This window comes from Rhea americana, unplaced genomic scaffold (assembly GCF_003343005.1).
Source record: "Rhea americana isolate MKP2758 unplaced genomic scaffold, rheAme1 scaffold_155, whole genome shotgun sequence".
Lineage (NCBI taxonomy): Eukaryota > Metazoa > Chordata > Aves > Rheiformes > Rheidae > Rhea > Rhea americana.
The window spans coordinates 672,851-692,225 of record NW_028185650.1 but is presented as its reverse complement, the minus strand read 5'-3'; the positions used below and the strand labels follow the sequence as shown (position 1 = coordinate 692,225).

At 46.3% G+C, this 19,375-nt stretch overlaps 1 protein-coding gene across 2 annotated transcripts in view; it reads right to left on the bottom strand.

The window, feature by feature from the left end:
• Window positions 1-8,860: 8,860 nt before the first annotated feature.
• RGS6 (regulator of G protein signaling 6) overlaps window positions 8,861-19,375 on the bottom strand; it is a 286,431-nt gene continuing 275,916 nt past the window's right edge. The window contains exon 19 of one of the 2 annotated variants that reach the window (XM_085299821.1): window positions 8,861-13,460. In XM_085299821.1, the coding sequence (XP_085155947.1) occupies window positions 13,297-13,460 (164 nt within the window). In that variant the 3' untranslated portion in view covers window positions 8,861-13,296. The remainder of the gene's footprint in view (window positions 13,461-19,375) is intronic. The other variant, XM_085299818.1, reaches the window with a different exon arrangement.

Sequence of the window (19,375 nt, the reverse complement as noted above, 5' to 3'; positions counted from 1 at the left end):
AAATCCCTCGAATGAGCAAATTGCTATATGGATGGCACAGCAAAGCCATGCGAAGGCCACCATTCATATAGGCCGTTCATATACTCAGATGCTACCTACACATGCTGTCTCGGTGTAGAAGAGCTGGTTACTCCAAGCCAACCAGCCCATCCCACTCACCACACAGTCTGGTGGCCTTCCTGCCAGCTCTCTGTGGAAGCTTTCCTAGTTTACACCCAGCATATATATTTTATAGATCAAGACAAAGAACATATCCATTCTTAACTACAGCGAGGAGAGAGGGGTTAGCTGGGTTGTTCACAGCTGGCTACAGGTAATTGGAGCTGGTCTGTAGGCGGCACTAACCGAAGGATTTGTCATGTTCTTCTGCGAACCAAGCAGGGCTAGGCTAGCCAGCGGAAGCTCTGCTGGGGAAGGGCCGCAGGTCCCAGCCTTCCTTTGGAAATTTAATCTCATCTCAATGTCAAGAACTCGGCTGCTCGTCAGCACAACCCTAATTAAAACTGTATCTTACGGCACTTTAATGAATGGTGTAATAAATGGGATGAGACACCGATCACGTACCAAAAGCAAGTTCTTTCTGACTGCTCTGGTATAACGTGAGCAGTTCTTGCACACAACTTCAAACACACTCCTAGCCTGGCTTACAAATGGGCTAAGACACAGACACGGAGACTGTGAAGGACCTGAAGGAAAAAATGCTTTTGATCAAGATGCTGGGAGAAGAGATGCTTTCTCTCCCCAACTGCCTGTCCTAATCGAGAGTAGAAGATGGATGGATGGARTAAGACAAAAGAAATCATTGAAATCACTGGCAGGTTGTTTATTTGTTTGTTTTTAACAAAAGGAACTGTTTTTCAGAGATACTCAACCACATCTCCCATGAAGTTCAGTGGACCAGCAATCGCTCTTCATATCCTAAAAAATGAATCTTGGAGTGGTGTCAAAAAAAAAAAAAAAAAAAAAAAAAGCTAGCCAGTAGCAAGAAAATGTGGAAAATGTGGTTTGAGTTATTGTATACTTTAAAGTGAGTGGTAGGCCTTTTCTATGTACATTAAGAACAGCAGCTTTTTAATTATGAATTGGTTATTTTCAGTAGCCTTGGGATACAATTATTAACTGTCCAAGTGAAAAACCGCCTGGGTGGCAAAGCTAGAGTATAAGGTTGCTCGTTCTGCCCAGACGAGGAAATTCTAACAACTTTCTTGGAGTTTTAGCTGCATAAATACTGTAGGCATACACTCTGCAGCTGGATACAACCCTGTGTCCAGAGCACAGTGAATGACACTACAGTTTTGCCGCAAATAAAAAATAATCATTTAGCTTTGGCTGTGTTCACATCCGTTTTCTTTCCAGGAATATTTTGAGTTGAATTTGTCTCAGAGGAATGTTTATGGRAACAGTCAAATTAAAAGAAATATTGGAAAATGTCAGAGCAAACCTGACTCTAACAGTTGTATCTGTCTTTTTGGGTGGCAGGGATAATACCAAGTGACTTGCATGTCCAAGCAAAACTAAGCAAAGCACCTTGAATTTCAGCTCTCCAATGCCAGTAGCAATGACTTTGTAAGTGAGGTGCAGATCAAGAATTTCTTCAGGAATAACTCTCTGGCAAGTAAATATTTGATGGGTGCATTTCAAATAGTGAATAAATCTTGGAAAATTTGCAATCTGTTTGTAAGCAGTTTGTTAGCAGAAGAAGAGATGGGATTCATCAAATATATCTTTGACTGGGAATGACAGTCTCATAGGCTAATAGAAATTAATTTTCTGTCTCTTGTACTGGGCATTACTTCTGCCTGGTATCACAGACCTTGTCACCTTCCTGGTGCGCGGGGTTGAAACAGACAGTTGCAATTTGCATTTGCTTTTAAACTTTCAGCTTAGCCAAAGAAGTAGAGAAAGGCCTCATGTATGGAGCGACTCGTCCCTCCGCTGGGCCCACACAGCCTGTGCAGTGCTTTGAAGCTCCCTGTAAAACCTCAAGGCAGCCGGGTGCGAGGTCTGAGCAGTTTGCAGCCCTGGCTGGCCCCACAGGGAGGTGAATCAACCCATATGTGACCTCTCCGGATGTGGCATGGGGCTGGGTGCCTTTGGCGTCTCTGAGTTAACACCTTGTGGTCTGCCTGCATGTACGAGTTCCCCATGCATTGACATTTTATGGCRGTAGGAAGTCTAGTATGAATGATGACATCCCCCTTCATGACAATCATAAATTGCAAGTGAAATGATCCTGTAATCCCGGTGGTTACCCCAGCGCCCAGAGAAGCAGGAGGTGATAGCCAAGGCTTGCACCTCTCACGCTTGGCTGTAGCGCTAGTGGAACACATATTATCTCTGGATAAGAGCAGCTGAAGGGGCTTACTATAGAAAATACCACCTGACGTATTTGCCTTATTTTATGGGGAATCTGTAGCATATAAATCCCTACTTGGCTTTGGAAATATCTGCTTGAACATATGCACATATTGTCCAAGCATGATGGTATGGTGTTGTATAAAGCTTTCACTAACATGCACTTGTGTATATTATTTAAGTRTGTCCTTCTGTGGAAAAATAATTCCAGGAGTAATATAGATAGTTTTAAAACATTTTATTATGACTTTTTTTCAAAAAGCTCTTAATCTGCTGGAGCCAGGGGCATTATTTGACATAAGAACAAATGTACAGGGTGTTGAGGATGTCGTGCAAGTCATATAAAATCGTTTTTCTGAGCCTACCGATATTGCAGTATTAAAGTCTTTGACTTTGCTCTTCCTGGACTGGGCACAACCGCTGATTTCTCTTGCAGTGYTGGGCACGGCCTTTCTCTAAAGGGAATCTGTGCCCCTTTCCAGCTACCGTGACAGAATTGAAAATGTGCCCGACAGGAAAGCTGGAGCTGGCTTGGCATTGACTCCGTCTCCCCTTGGCAGTCTTGCTAGGGTAAATTTGCAACTTAAATTCCAAATTTGGCAAGAAAAGAAGGAACCATGTCCCTGGCAGCCCTCCAAAGGTACTCAGGAGATCGGACTGGGGGAGGTAACCCCAGAACAGATGGCAATGTGGGATGAAGATAGATAAAGTGGTCAAAGATGCACAATAAATAGATTTGGCAAATGTGTTACACTSCAACATGTGTGACACATGCATGTTGTTTGCCATGAAGAGCACAATGCCAAGGTGATACCTCCTTCAGCAAATCACTGGGTACTTGTACTGTATGGACTACCACAGTCCTTCTGACCTCAGGTCATTATATTTTTCTTGAGTGATCTTTAAAGATAGAGAAAAACAGAAAATTTGATAGCAGTCTTTGAGAAACGGGCATGTGAAAGGACCATGCTTGAAACTAGCTTTTGTAAGTTGAGGAGGAGAGAGACAGAAAAGGGACGTGATGGTCCACAAATTTCTAGACTGTGTCATGATAGAGGGTGGGAGGAGATGTTCTTGCAAAGTGCAATAAGCTCAAGACAGTGCATGAAAATGCATTAAGGGACTAGCTAGGGGAAAAGAAATCTACTGTGCTGAACACTTTTGCTACTCTGTGGCCTACAGATGGCTCTCACTATGTTTAAACTTACTCAGAGATGGCTCTTAAAGTTCTACATCAGAGTTTACATCATGTTTTTTTCCTTGCAGTAGGAATGCTTCAAGTATGGAAAAATGTGTTCTGAGGCACCTACTAAGGCTCCATCCCTGGAGATTTTTCAGAGGTACACTAGGTAAAGCAATCTTGGTGGATCAGCACAGAAAATCCTGCTGATTACAAGGAGCCACGCAAGATGAGCTCCCAGGTCTTTTATTATCTATGACTCCGTGACTGTTGGCAGYGAAGGGAGTTCTTGCACAACAGCCTTTACTGGCTTTATTTATGCCAAGGCTGCTTCCAGGACGAGGAAATTCATCATGTCAGGGATGAATGCAGACACAGAGCTCGCTTGCTCTCACCCTCCCTTTCCTTTTGGATTGTCCTTTCTTCTGATGTGGAGACTGTGGTGCTCTGCGTGTACTCTGCAACTTGATTTGCTTAGGATTCCCCAGAAACAAAGAAACTCTGAGGGCAGGATCACCTATAGTAACACAGCTGCTTTCTGGGAGCTCTTTGCCTGGTCAGAAGAGCAAGTGGGAGAGTGAAGGGTAAGTCACACAAGAGTGGGCTGTGGCAATGCCCCGACTGCCAGTCTGGCAGGAATCCGTGAGAAAGATGTTAATCTAGTTCCCCCTACCTGGAGCCAGGACACATCATTTCCATGACCCATAAGAGACCTCAAAGCCCCATCAGGAGAGTCAAAAGGCCATGCCCAAGCCACTGTTACAGCGATGCAAAATTCTCTGCTCTGTGTTCATTAGCTGCATAACACCAATGGTGAGAAAGAAAAACCCATGCAAGCCATTTCCTATTTGATGTCGGTAGCTCTAGCACCGCTCGTGCTGTCGCTTCCAAAAATGAGTCATTCAGTCAGCAGCCTGTGGTTTGCTGTGCTGCTTTCCACAGAGCCGTGTTTAACTCTCTGAGTCAAAGGATGACAGAAGGCTGCGAGGCTCTGCCCAGCTTTGGCCAGGAGGGCTGCTCTGTGGAGGAGTTCATCGCAGCGTGGTTACACATCCAGAAGCAGGTCAGCACAGGACAGGCATTTCGGGTAGGGTAGCTCAGCTGCTGCAGGGGAAGGGACATGGGGAAGGTCAGGAGTTTGGGCACAGAAAAGGGCTTGTGGTTTGCAGATGGCCCGCAGCAGATGATCTATCAAACTGTGCACAGGAAGAGTTTTCCTTTTGTGTTAGACGTATGTATGAGCAGGGCTGGCTGAGGGGCCTTTTTGTTGCTGGCAGTACAAGCTTCGTCTAGACTGTGGAAAGCTCTAGTTAGCTTGAGTTGCATAGACTATGCCCAAAACCAGCCTGTGCTCCAGCATGGAGGATCTAACATCTGATATCAGACACCAGCTACTCCTAGAAGACTGAGGGAAGGACTAGACACTGTATGTATAAACAAATATGCAGCTGTATGGACAAACACTCATATAGAAAATCAATGATATCAGCTGCCCCAAAGATGACAGAATGGCAGACCTGAACAGAGTGTGCAGGCGAATGCTGCAAAYGTGGTTTTATCACTGTCTGAGCTCAGAATGTGCCAGTCCTGCTAACAGGCTGAACTGTGCCATGGTTATGACATTCGGAAAAAAGAGAGGTGAGTCCAAACCCCCACCTGCTTCCCCCTCCTGTGACTTTTAATTGCAGAGCAGCTGTGGACCTCAGTTGCCCTTTACATGGAGCACCTGAGGAGCAATTCTTTTGGTGCAGATTCTTCAGCCAGCTTCAACAAGCAAATCTCAGTTTCCCTTTACGAGCTGCACAGAGCAGCCTAACGAAGAGACTGTCAGAAGAAGCAAGAATGAAGCGTGAGGAGGGGAAAAGGCAGCCAAGTCTCCCAGGAGTGGAGGCAGCGAGATGTGGAAAAGAACTGCCACCGAAGGTGAGACAGCAGGCTGAGAGCACAACACACAGGACAGCATCTGGGCTTTGATGAAGTTTTTGCAGGATTGCTTGAAGGAAAATAAGCTAAGCAATTAAGCTGGTCCTGCAGGATAAAAAATGCACGTGGTGACTCTGCTCAGTTTGAGTCCCAAGATATTAAAAGTAGACTCATGTGTGAGCTAAGCAGGAGGTCTAGTTGATGAGGGTATTTTCTGGCTTTTACTGGTCCCTTGTTTCAAAATGAGCAAAGGTTATGAGTCCTACAGAGACAGCCAGCACGCAGAAAAGAGAGAGATGCTCTGAAGGACAAAAGCGACGACTCCAGTCTAGTGACCCCGAGTTGCAGCTGCTGGGCATGGCAGGAGGGTCGGAGGCGGATCCGGGAGGTGGAGTCGGGATGCTGCCAGTCGTGGCTCGTAGCTCTGTGAGTTCATTTGCACACGTGTCCACAGGATAATTGTGTAAATGAGGAAACCTTGGAATACAAATGCCTCTCAGCTCTGGGACCTTTCAAACGGGGGAGCTGTGGTTACCAGAGGTCTGGCTCTTTGGCGAGATGGCTCACCCCAKCTTGCTCATGGACCACTTCCCAGTCTGTTAGGGAGAGCAGAGCCTTTTGGAGGGCACTGGAATGGGAGGAAGGGATGAGGATTTAAGAGATGAGTGTAGCTGACACCAGCATGGACATGTGCTGAGGGGAACCAGGTGGATTCCACCCCCCCCCCCCCAGCATTTAACAGAGCTTTCAGGCTTTGTCTGCTGGGCTTGCAAAAGCTAGAACTTGCCTCAGGAAGGGTTAAACAACCTCGCAGAGGTGGGGAAGCCTGAGCCGTGCTATCGCAGCGCACGCTGCCTGCTCCCCGCAGCCTGAGCAGCCAGCATGACCCGGGCGCTCCTAGCAGCAGGCGCAGCTGCGCTCTGGCACGGTCCAGCTGGCTTCCAGCCCTGCTGAGATGTGTTCAAAGTCTAAATCCTGAGCAGGACTCCATGCCTGTTTAAGGCCAAAAATACTCAGTGGCACTGACACATTCCCACTGTGCTGGAAGGCCAGGCAACAGCGAGTTCATGCAAGGTTTTTCCCACTTTCCRTTTCCCCTGCCTTGGCTGTTTTACCAGTGCACTAGAGGATGGTATTTCGTGTCCCCATCACAGTGATCAATGGGCCCCATCTACCTTTGGGGATCTAACCTCCCCCGTGCATCTTGAGCCGAGTGCAAGAGCCGCTGCAGCTCCCCGCTGCCTGCGCTCTGCCGAGCACGGAGCTGGAGAGGCCCTCCCAGGATGGGGGTCCTGGCGCTGAGGGGAAGGCGTGAGGCTCCGACGCTGAGCAAGTCCCCGCGGCCCCATCACCGTGCTGGAAAGGAACCGCAGCTGCTGCGCGGACCACCAACTAGCCTGGAAACTGCCGCACGGGCCTGGCTGCCTTCAGTCACACCAGGGGAGTGGGAGGCCTTTCAGGAGATTTTTTTTTCCACTTTAAATGAAAATCCCACAGTGCTGTTTTTCCATGCATGGCCCCAGGTGACCTCGGAACAGCTCAGGGAGGCGTTTCAGAATCCCAGCCACCTCCAGCGGAAATGATGTGTTGTATAAAGCATCATTTGAATTTTTTATCTGGCATGCCTTAGTCTGTGTGGCAYCAGACTCAGGCTGAATTATGACAGGACTCATACACCAGCAGTGCAGGGCCTACAAAACTACATGTCATGCAAGAATAACCTGCGTATAGACAGATGCGAGAAATCTTGACAAGGATCCAAAAGGGAATGGTTATTCCTGAAATCYCAGTCCAGGCATTTCCTAGTCCAGCCATGAAAGGTGCTGATAAGGCCTGCTTCCCACCGTTTATGGAAAGCATGAAGTGGTTTGAATCCTCAAGGATGAGAGATGAAAGCTCAGTTTAAAAACTTTACTGAAGGATAGCAGCATTCAGCAATCAATGTAATTGCCTACAGAAAGTTTTCCTGCGACACTTGAGATTCTCCAGGATATCATTCTGGGCTTCCAGATGTAAATGCAATGGTAAATCCAGTGTCATCGCTGTCAAACTTGTGTGAATGACCATCTCAAATAGCAGTTGACTCCTCTTAGTGTACAGCTCAGTTTTCCTCAATTGCCTGCAAATTGCTCCTTTATATTCTCCCCATCAGCATTCCCCCTCTCTATGGGGTGAATCCTCAGTTTTCTCTTACAAAGGCAAGAGGGCAACTGCACTTGCACTTATGGCAATAGCCATAAATTTGTGTTAAAAGCATCCAAGTAATAGGATCGTTGTGTAAAGACTGCCTTTTGAAAGGCTTGTTTTCAAACACTTAGCAGCAGGATTAGAGGGTTGCTGGCTCTTCCTTGTGAGCTTTGCAGATGTTAGGAGCTGGCAAAGCAAAATCTATATCACATGAAAAAGTTGATCAGGTTTGACTCTCTCCTACTGTGAGATTACTTTTCTCACTACAAAGCATTTCTCCTCACCGGTAAGTTCAAAGTACATATGGGCATGAAGATAGTGTATTGTTCAACAACTCAGTGTTCTGCTGAGCAGCCACCTTGACTTGTTCTCCATCTCAGGTTATAAACGGTGTTGAGAAGCTGCAAAAATCACTCATGGCTTAAACTACAAAATCATGATAACCTAGCCTACTTTACCCTGCTGTGAGCTGTACCTTAATAATCCTGCTTAATAATTAAACCACAATAAGAGCAAGCCAAGGAGTTTCAGGACAGAGCCAAGCCAAGGCATATCAGAGCACTGCTCACAACCTGAACGGAGCATAGTCAGCTATTGATAGAGGAAGCGCCATCCAATAAGTGACAGCAAAGCTGTTAAGCCAAGAGTCAGAAAGATGTGGCAGAACATTAATATCTGAAGGGACTGGTTTATGGAGCCAGAACCAGCTTTGATCTGCTCCTGTTGTTCAACAGTTTGCAGTGGTGCCAGATTTATATCTTTCTGCCCAGGACATCATCCTGTTATCTAACATACACGCTCTGTACAAGCCTTGCTGTTGACATAGATGCTTCAACTATACCCTTATGTCTGATTGATATTGAATAACAGTGGCTGTAGTTTAACTGAAGTGTACAAAGACAGCAAATGGACACAGCTACTCTTTGTTCCCCATGCTATATGTTGTCTTAGGGTAAACTGATTTCTTCTAAGGACATTTCATGCAAAGGTGGTATTAAATTTAAAAAAGGGTGGAAGTAGGAAAGGACATAAAATAAAGAAATCAGACTTGAGAGGACACACTGCCTCCATCACTCAGTTGGAGGCATAGAAGACATCTCCCTGTTTCAGGCCAAACCTTTCACTTGGATGTGTATGGGACTTGCACGGATTCCAGTGGGATTATTCATGTCCGTATATATGCATGACAGAGAGAAAACATTTGGTCCTTATTGCTTTGACTTTTCCAGGATGCTCAATTTATTTGTGCATTTCAGGAAACAGACCAGTACAGTCAGAAGCTCTGTATCTGGCTTCCCCTTCCCCCCACCCCAAAACATAAATAATTGTAGGCTAAAAGCATTACCCATGCCAGAAGATGATAAAGCCAAATCATTTCCAAGGCAAAAGTTGCACTAAAATTACCGGGGTTTCACCTGAGTAAGAGCTAACTGAAGGACTTCACCACAGTCTGTAACAATCTGGCTGAATAGCCAATGAGCCAATTTATTACTTTCAGAACAAAGCAGTGGATGGGATGGTGTAATGTTCTTGCCTTAGCTTCCTCAAAAAAAAAGAGAGCGATAGGATTAGCATTGCAGAGATCATTACAAAATTTTTGGTTACTATGCAGAAAACTGACTTTTTTTTGTGGTCCAAAGTGGAGCATATTTTGTCTTCATTGTCTCACTTCAATATCTTGTAGGATTTGACTGCAGTGTTGAAGCATCCTGATATAACTTTACAGTGAATTATCTTGTTGTTACTGTAGTAACTTATTACTAGAACACCTGTGTTATCTTTATTGCTGCAGTACCTGGTACAAATGTACAACAGTTTGCCCATGCACATTGTTATTACTGCCTTATTCCCCAAACAAATTTACTGCAGCATCCTGTTGTGTCTTATTGCTGCATTATCAAAATGCTACTTTACTGCAGTGGCCTGTGTTACCTTATTGCTACATTTATCCTGGTATTATTATGTCAGCTTACTGTGACTTTTTATGGCTGCCCCGGTACCACTTTATTACAGTACTCTATGGGATCTTAGCATTGAGTTATACTGAGAGTATATTAATCCATTTGCCTTAGTCTAATGCTGGCTGCACTGACCTGTGTAACATTTCTAGCGCCGTGTCCTGGTGCTACTTCACCACAATAGCCATGAAAGCCTTGGATACGCCACTATGCAGATAACAGTGTACAGCCATATTTCACAGCCATAGCCSTGAAAGTGTGGGAAGCTCTATAGCTAGCTTTTGCAGCATGATGTTTGTAAAAGCTTTCCAGACTGCTTTTCCTTGAAACAATGCCATTTAGAACATGAATTGAGGTGGAAAGCTGATTTCCTAACTCATCTTCAGGGTGATGAGGTAGTTGGAAGACATGGGACTCTCATAAAGCAGCAAATTACTGCCTGCAACACTCGATGGGATACTAGTGAGTATACAAAAGTGGCATCACTTGGAATGAGCAATGTCATTAAAAAGCACTAATTCAAGAATGCAGTTCATGTGGAAGTAGTTACACACAAGTATCCTCATATGTAAGGTAAGAGAGACATGAGGAGCAGGTCATACATGTTCCCAGGCGGAGCCCTTGTCTGCTCTCATGATGTTTATTTTTAGAGAAATTTTGTCAGGAAACTAGGAGCAGAGCTTTCTTATCTCCAGAGAGTATGCAGCTCTGTCCGCTCAGCTAGCCATTACTGAGCAGATTAGCTTGCACACGTGTGCATTTAAATGGCAAGCTGTTCAACATCCAGRCCCCCTGATGCATGCCCATATGCATGCTCTCTGTGTCTGTAAAAATCCCCCCTTCCTCCTCCCCCACCTCGCCTGTTCAAACACCACACATTCCCTACAGGCAAAACATTGCGGCAGATTATATGAACGTCCTGCAGAAAAGGAGCAGGGCAGGCAGCACAGGGCGTTCCACCCACAGGGCATCTGCACAGCTCCAAGTAAAATACTGGCACTAAAGCTCCCTGCTCAGACCATGACCCAGTTTCTGCCTGTCCTGCACGCCTGCCAGCATCCACTGCTGTAAGGAACGTGGGYGGCAAAGCAAGGGCCAGCGGCCATCAGCCCTTCCTGCTTTGCCTAAGTGCTGGAAGAAACTGAGGAACACCTCTGCTGAGCCAGCCCTCCTTTCCCCGAACCTCCCCAGCATCTGAGAGGGCCTGTCCAGTGTCGGGAATTCTCTGTAAAGCAGAGCCCCGGTAACGTAGCTTACCTTCTCTGCTCCGGCTACGCACCACAGAGTTTAGTGCTTTATGTCCTACCTGGCAATGCTGCGCAGACCAATCTGAGGGGCTCTTAAGACAGACCTCCCATGGTAGTGTGGGGAAATGCCTCAGCTCAGGGACAGTGCAGTGCTGGTGTGAAGACTAGCTTGGGATGTAYGTTGCTGTCAGTTTACAGGCTTCCAGCAACACCTGGCAATGATGGCTTTGGCACAACTAAGCAAATTGTAAATAAGGCTCTGAGAAGAGCAGCCTTTCAATTTTCCCAGGGGGTGACATAAGGGGCCATGTAAGAAGGTGCATGAATGCACAACCGGGTCTTTCTGCAAAGACCACTATTACCAGAGGGGACCCATTGGCTAGGTGGGCAACAGCGAAGAGAGATGGATACAGCAAAGACAGCTATGTGACAATTTGGAGATGACCAAATGTCCCTTTCAGAAGCAGCACACCACGCAAATGTATGTGCACATTTGTGGGTTCYACAATCTTGGAACTTGCTTATTTTTTATGTACGTGTAGGAAGAAGTTGGTCTGAAGACCTCAGATAGGCATTTCACGGGAACTAAGCAAGTGTAAAGAACAAATATTCAAATATTTAAGTCTAAAAATTCCTCTGTATATTCATGCAGGTGTTGTGAGTCCTACAGACCTTCTCACTTAGGCAAAATCAGGGTAACAGGAGTTTTCTGGGCAAAAAATGAGATATCAAAAAGTRAGAAATTTCACAGATTAAGAGGGAAGATCCTTCTTCTATCAGAAACTATGCTGGCCTGATTTTATGCATACACAGGTCTTAAATATTAGGATAATATTTGCCTCAGAAGTGACTATTGTAGATAGCCAGCTGTCTATTTAGCTAGATAGTTTTGCCTAGGTAGGAATGCAGACTTGCAGCCATATAGCAATTTTTACAACCTGCATAAACTTGGCATGAGTGAAGGAGATTAGCAAGTGCCTACTTTCATGGATGTTTCAGATCTACACTGCTTGCAAAATATATTGGTACTCATTAGGAGGATTTGTGGCACTAAGTCAGCTGAATCTTAGAATTTTTTTATATAGACGATATACTATATGTGAATGCAGTCCGTTTTCCATATCTGTAGCTAGTGTATGCAGGTTTTTATCATTAAACAAGTTACTTGAGTTCATTCCTCATCCTGAACCTCCACAATCCCAACATTTTAAAACAACCTATTGGGTCACTCCGACAGCTGTATTCACAGATAAATGTCAGATGAGGTTTCAGTGAAAGCTCTTTTTCTCAAATGGTGCAATTTAATTTTTACAAATGGTGTTCCTCAACTGAGTCAGGAATCTGAGAATTATATCAAAGGCCTGGCTGAATGTGCTACTGTTCAGAAAGGGTTATCTGGTACTCARAACCTTACCCATTCACAAACTGTTTCCACCAATCTCATCTCCATGAACTCACCCCTCACTGTAGACTAAATTTTGCTCTCAGTTATATCTGCCCACATCCTGAGTAATCAAAAAGGATCATCAGGGTTAGCTTTTCCTCCATAAAACAAGCAGATTTTGGCCCTCTGTGATTGCAGGAACTTAGAGTTTCCTCTAAGTGATTCAGTTCTATCTACTTGGAGTAAAACTTGAACATCCRTCATTGAATAAATATGTAAAATTTTAAATAAATAGAAAACCAATTACAATATAAAACATCTCACTTCTAAATACTGTGTGTGTGTGTGGTGTGCATATTCGCATTATACATCTAAAACAGTACTTRTTGAGCATCAGGCAGAGTCTGATCACATTTGCACTAAATGTACATGCAGAGTAATTCCACCAACACCAGAGGACTTACACCAAGATCAGAGTCTGACTCAACGAGACAGATCCTCAGGTGATGTAAAGCAATCGTGCTCTGCTGACTTCAGCTGAGGATCTGGCTCTCTTTGCACATGCTACATGCTGTTGGAAGGACAGCAAATGAAGAACATAAATAGTGCCTTTTAAAGGAGGAGAGACAAAAGAAAGAAAAATGAAGCAGAAGTCAGTGAATCTGCAGGAGAAATGAATTTGCTGTTTTGTGAAAAGGAGAAGCAGCTGCCAGTAGAGATTTTATTGGATTCAGATGGCCACAAGAAAGGCAGCAAATGGGATTGCAGTGGCATTTACTACAGCCATGTCTGCACCAGGGAGAGAAGAGATGAAGGAATAACAGCGATCTCTCTCAGCTCTTCTTTCTCTGAGTTGTGGCTGGGTCTGTTTCCTTAAATAATAAGATACCAAGCCCTTGCCTTGGTGACCTTCTGTGTACAGTGAAGTGTGCTCCTCCAGAACCAAGTAGGAAACAAAGTACCTTTACAGAGCTCAGTGTCCTTACAAAGCTGTACAAGTAAGAAAGTGTTGATGTAAACTATGAAGAGACGAGTGTCCGGCGCGTCGCTCCCCCCTTGCTCTCACTCCCTCTCTCTCACAGTGACCCATTCTCCCCAGAACGAAACGTCCTCCGCGGAGGTCCCGCGCGGCTCTCCCCCGCCGCTGCCGTCGTCGGCTCGCTCGGCCGAAGCCGTCAGGAGGACTGCATCAGGCCGGTGAGGCGCTTGCCCGCCAGAGACTTTCCCTAGAGGGACGAAGAAGCAGAGAAGAGAGCCAAACACGTGAGCCAGGCTGCCGTGCCGGGACCCGGGCGCTGTGCCGAGCTGCCCCGCAGCCCGCGGCCCCGGCCGGCTGCCAGGGCCGCGCGCCTTCCCCCGCCCCGGCAGCCGACGGAGCCTCGGCTGCCCACCCCGGCCCTGCTGACGGGGCGGGAAACAYCCCTTCAGCCTGCTCTCCGCCTTGCAGACGCCTGCGTTTTTGCCCCAGGTGCGTGGTTTTGCAAAGGACACTCCACCCATGATGTCCAGGGAGCTACTTCTCAAAATGGTCAGATGTGTCCCTGGGGATGGTCCTGAGAAGGTGCTGTCACATGGGAATCGGTCAAAGAAACAGCCTATGTTTTTTTGACTCTATGCTCGCTGTTTGCATGACCAAAGCAGTCCTGCTGGTTACAGGGCCACCGCTCATGCGCAACATGCTGCTCCGGGTAAGTAAGGGCTACAAAACTGAGGCTATAATGAAACTGCTGATGTCTTTCCCACAGTCCCTGAGCTTTAAATCAGTATCGTTTGTGCGTATCCATCAGAACCAGAAAACGATTTTAGAAACAGCCTAGTCTGCCCCTGGACTGCTGCCACACTACACTGTGCACTCCTCACTCATCTGCCTCCTTGCTCCTGGCTCCCCCTTCGGTCTGGCTCCCTGCCTCCCCCTTGTTCTCTCCTCCAAAACCCAACAGAGGTACGTGGCAGTGGAAGGCACTGTTGATATCCACAAGAACTTTCCCAAAGACTCCAGCCTGGTGCAGGGAGAAGGTCACCTGCATATTTGAATCCCTTCAGTGGCTTACTCCATCCAGCCACTGTTTTTGCTCAGGTGCAAGGGAGGCTCTACAGCAGCTCTTCTCCATTCGCACAGAGGAGGAGGGGTGCGATATCTTTGCAATTACAGTAATAACAATGTAAAGTTGTCTCATGCATTGCATCAGTTGCTGAGTTTCTTTGGGCAGCTTCTTGAAAAATTATGTTTTTCCTTAAAAAAAGTCTTGGCTGAAATAAACATCCAGGGAATATCAGAGAGTACTGGAATACCCAGTAGATCTTTATCTCCTTCAGCCAAAAATTCCTTTCTAATAGAAAATCTTACTCATTGCTGTTTGAAAGGAAGATCCACACAAAGAGAAACAGACTCTACAGTGGAACTGAGTATATGCAAAATGTAGGAAAATCTAAAATGTGAAACTCAGCAGGCCGTCTGAAATAAACCTTTTCTAACAAGCTAACATCCTAAGAAAAAATGAAGCTCCTTCCTTTGATTTCTCATCTCTTTCAGCTGAGGGATACTCAACTGAAAGCTGAGGTTATAACGTTCTACATAGAGGCCTAATTTCTTTACTCAGATGCATGGATTTTACCAGATAATTTGCTCGTCTGCACACACAAATTCTGCCTAATTTTACCACTTTCTGTATATTGGCAGACCGCTGTTAAAAACACTTGTCATTTAAAACATACTGCCTAGGGAGAGAAAGCCTGTAGTTCTTTCAGTCTCCATCGATCAGCAGAGAATTCCCAACGAGCGCCACATCGCATGAAGGACTGTCTCACCCGGGCTTCAGCTCACAGCAGGTACATCAGCACCGCTGCTGTAGAGAGCAAACGTTCCTTCTTCCTCTGTAGATCAAGTTCGTGATCACCCTTACTATTATTTCTGAATGCACATCCGGGAAGCTTGGCTCGGTGCTGCCCCATGGGGGGCGAGAAGATGCCCTGAAGGGCAGCGTGGCCGCGCTTCTGGCACTGCCTCCRTGACTGTCGCTGCTCCGCCGCTGAGAAATACCAGAGAAAGACTGCCAAGGAGTTATTAGTTCTTAAATTCAATTTAAAGAAAACACAAATCAAACTCTTGCGCACAGAATGTGCACATGTGGGTGTTAATTGCTGGAAGAATAGCACGGTTAGTTTTAGAAAAAGAATGTTGTTTTCAATCTATATTTGGATAGTCCCTTAGAAAAACCTCAAACAAGGCTTGGGTTTGTATTCAGTCAGACTTTAAATAATCTGAGAGTGGCATTTTCTTGTGTTATCTTCTCAGAGGCAGACGGCTTGGGGGAATGCCAGCTCCCTGTGTCAGGGTCCAGCTCGGAGGGATGAGCAAATGCTGCTCCCCATCGAGTTCTGATTTTAACAGGCAAGTGCTCAAATGGCAAGAGGAAACGTGAGAGTCGGTGCCAGGCTGGGCAGAGGGCAGGAGGCAGCTGACAGCGGACCCAGAGCAGGGAGGCTGCCCTTGGGGGAGGTGGGTCTGAAAACGGGGCTCCTGGCTGCTGCTAGATCAGAGCGGCCAAGCGCCGCAGGCAGGGCAGATACTGGGGGGAGGTCGGGGGCTGCGTGGGGGGAATCGTGCTGCAGGGAGTCACCCGGGACATCTTGCATCTTCCACGTCACTGATTGCACCGGCAACTTTTACCCTTCATAGTCAAAGGCAGTGGACTCCATCTGCAGCTCTCTCGATCTCGAGGTAAAGGTGTTAGCCTGGGAACCTCTATCCAATTTCTGGCTCTGTAGCAAACTTCCTGCGTGCAAGCTCAGCTGAGTCACCTAATACGTAACCAAGGTTGCTGGGAAAATAAGTGCATCAATAAAATGTGAGCTGCTGAACAGCATCGTGCTCAGGGACATCCAAGCAGATGGATGCAAGTTCTGCTTCGAGACAGAACCTGTCTAATCGCCTGTCTTATCTCCCTCTTTGATAAGACAGATGGTGGAAGGGTCCCTGGAATTATGTACATAGATTAACACTGTGATTTTTTTGGCTACAAATTAAGAGCATTGAGACTGTAAGCATAATGGTCAGCTTGGATACCAAAGTGGCCCCCAACTAAAGGCATCCTTAAGGATGGGATTTTGTTTCAACACAGTGCAGAGAGTCTTGGTTTGAATTATATGAACATCTGCAATCAGGAGATCGTTAAGATACAGGTGTTTAGTTTGAGCTTCTCTTGCCTTAGACATCATTAAAAAAAGAAAAAATAAGGAATGGTGAAAACTGCAGTTCATTAGGAAAAACTAGTATCAGTTTCCTGTTATTAAAATGAACAACGGGGAGTAGACTATCACGTCACAGGGGAAAATACTGGATGGGATCCACTTGCTGAGGTAAACCAACATAAGTCAGTTGTTTTCAGAGAACTGCTGCTGATTTACACCAGCTGAAGGGCTTGTCCATGGAATTTACGTTTCCTTTTTTAGCCCTCACTGCTTCATGGGCTCAAAGTGTGCCAGGAGACCAGGGGGAAAAAAAAAAAAAAAAAGCAAATGTACAATGCATTCCTTAGTACCTCACTTTGCATTTAGTTAGCTGGCAGGTATAAAATAAAGCGTAGATCACGCGACGGCTCCTTTGCGAGGGTGCACCCGGTCATTCCCCAGCCAGCAAGCTATCCCTTCGTTATGCACAAGCTTTTCTTTCAAACACCTCTCCTCTGCTATGGGAGAGGTTTGATGGCCAAATGGCATGACACAACATCAGCATAGCCACTTTTGCGTGGCTATAAGAGAAATGTGCACCCCTTGAGGCAGCAGGAGCCGTGCAGAATGGGTGAGGGTGGGCTGTGACCCCGAAGGTGTCACCTGCTCCTCTTTGTGCAAAGGACGGTGCCCACCTCTAAGGATCAGCTTCAAAGTATTGCTCCGAGGTGCTGCCAGCCTGGCCTGCCGGAGGTCTCCTTGCAGCCYCGGCTGCCCACGCAGGTCGCGGTGCCACGTGTGCAGCGCGTCCTACGGCAGAGCTAACGAGGAGGCGTCCGTGCCCACCGCTTGCACCGAGGACTGGCTCTGACACCGTCACCCGGCCCGGAGCACAGGCGTCGCAGTCGGTCTSGTGGAAGTCGGCTGCGAGGAGCTGGGAGCAGCTGCAGCAGTTCGTAGCCAGGTGCAACACGTGCCAAAAAAGATCCAGGCCCAAGAGGTCATTCTGGGCCTGACCYCAGGCTCAGTCGACGTTCCCTTGGCGATGTCTTCGACGGAGGGAGGAATGTTTCGGGTTATTGCGACGTGAAAGCTTGGCACGAAAAGCTTGTAATTGCTTAATAAAGTTTCAACCAAAAATACATGATTTTTTTCCTTCCAGATGTCTTTGTTTAGCATGAAATCAGCCCCTTCCCCCACACTTCTACCTTTTTCCCACTGAAAGAAAATGTCAGCAATTCATGCCTTATTTCCAGGAGACATTTCATCTAAGCTGCACTGGCAGGGGATTTGGAAAGCACATGATTTTAAGTTCAGAACACCGCAGAGCTTCTTATCCTCTGTCATACATAAATTGAATAACTTAAGGCAAGGTTAGAGTGGACCTAAGGAGCGAACTTTTTCTATCTAATCTTCCAGTTGCAGAATATTTGTCACTGGTAATTAGGGCTACAACAACTGAAAATCCAGACTGTTGCCACTCAGACAGCACAGTGCAAGCAGCAGGGCACATGTTGTGGGGCATATGTTGYGTGTCCTGTTGAATTCGGGAACATTTTCTTGACTGTTTTCCCTGCAAACAGCTGAGATGTAATATAACTTTCAGGCAAGATCACATGTGGATTCATTGCATCTAAGCAAAGGTAACTTCCAGTTTTGTCTGTGCAGTTGAATCAATCTGCTAGCCCTGACCACTGGCATGACACCAGGCCAAGTTCTAGAGGCGGTTGAAAGTCTGAATACGGAATAACCCAAGAAAATTTCTGGGAATTCTTAATAAATCTTCTGCAACGCCCCATCAGAATTAGACTTGCAGGCATGCAGCCCACCCTGTTGCTTGGCGCACTGTAGGGCAGCAGACCAGATCTTGCCATTTGCTGACTGTCAGGGGCCTCACTGTGGCCTGCTGAAGTGAAGATTAACCTGTAGGTCACAGGAGGTGCTTAGCATCTATGATACCTTAGCCTTTGCTTAGTGGCTATTAAATTTAAAAGTAAAATGCAATTAAGAATTACGTTAATGAAGCAGAATGCAGCAATTAAACATAGGCAAAAAGTCAAATGAGATAAATAATAATGTCCCCCACAAAGAGGAGGCAACACTCCTGCTAGATGTCCTGAATGAACCACGGGAGTTTCCATCTTGCTCTTTGCTAACCGTTCAGCTAACAAAACCACCACTTTGCACAGATGGGAGAGAAGGCAAGGGCTGTGAACTAATTTTTTTTTATAAAACTTTTAAATAGAAAATTTCGTTTTGTTCCATACCTGTGGTTTCACACACTGTGAAGGTGCTCTGCCCAGCACAGAGTGCGGTTCATTTATCCAGCATGCAGACGTTAACCACCATCAGCATGCACTGGTCAGCACTCACCATGCACTTTGGCAGCGACTTACCTCAACGCCCAGGCAGTAGCTCTCCCATAGGGAGTTTTGTGGCTGCAGGAACGGGGGAGGAAGCATATGGGAAGCTTCTGGTATTTCAGCACAGGCTCCCTTTTCCCCATATCAACACCAACTAAAACACTCTCATGCTCTTTCCCTCTATGCTCTCTACTGAGCAGCTTTGTATTCTGCCTGCTATAGCTGACTCCACTTCATGTTTTTCACCTCTTTTTACTGCGGAGGTGCTGCCCTTTTCCCAGCCCACTAYCCAGTCTGCTCTGGTCAGAGCAGCACCTTCCCAGAGGAGAAGCCATCTCCTCCGGAGCGGCACTGCCCCCTCCCTTGTTCCCTCCTCCAGTAGAGGATGGCCTCTCAGTGTCTCCACCATAGCCAAACAAATTTTGCTTCTATCAGTCAGTGTGAATTTGAGGTTTTTCACATGGTGACAGACATGGCTCGTACTTTGTACTTATTAGCTAATGCATTTCAACAAGTTCAGCAGTAGGCAAGCCACGTCCTGCCACCAAGCTTTCCTTCTGAAGAAAGAGATTTCCGGGCTCCAAGCCCTTCTGTCTTTTTTTTTTTTT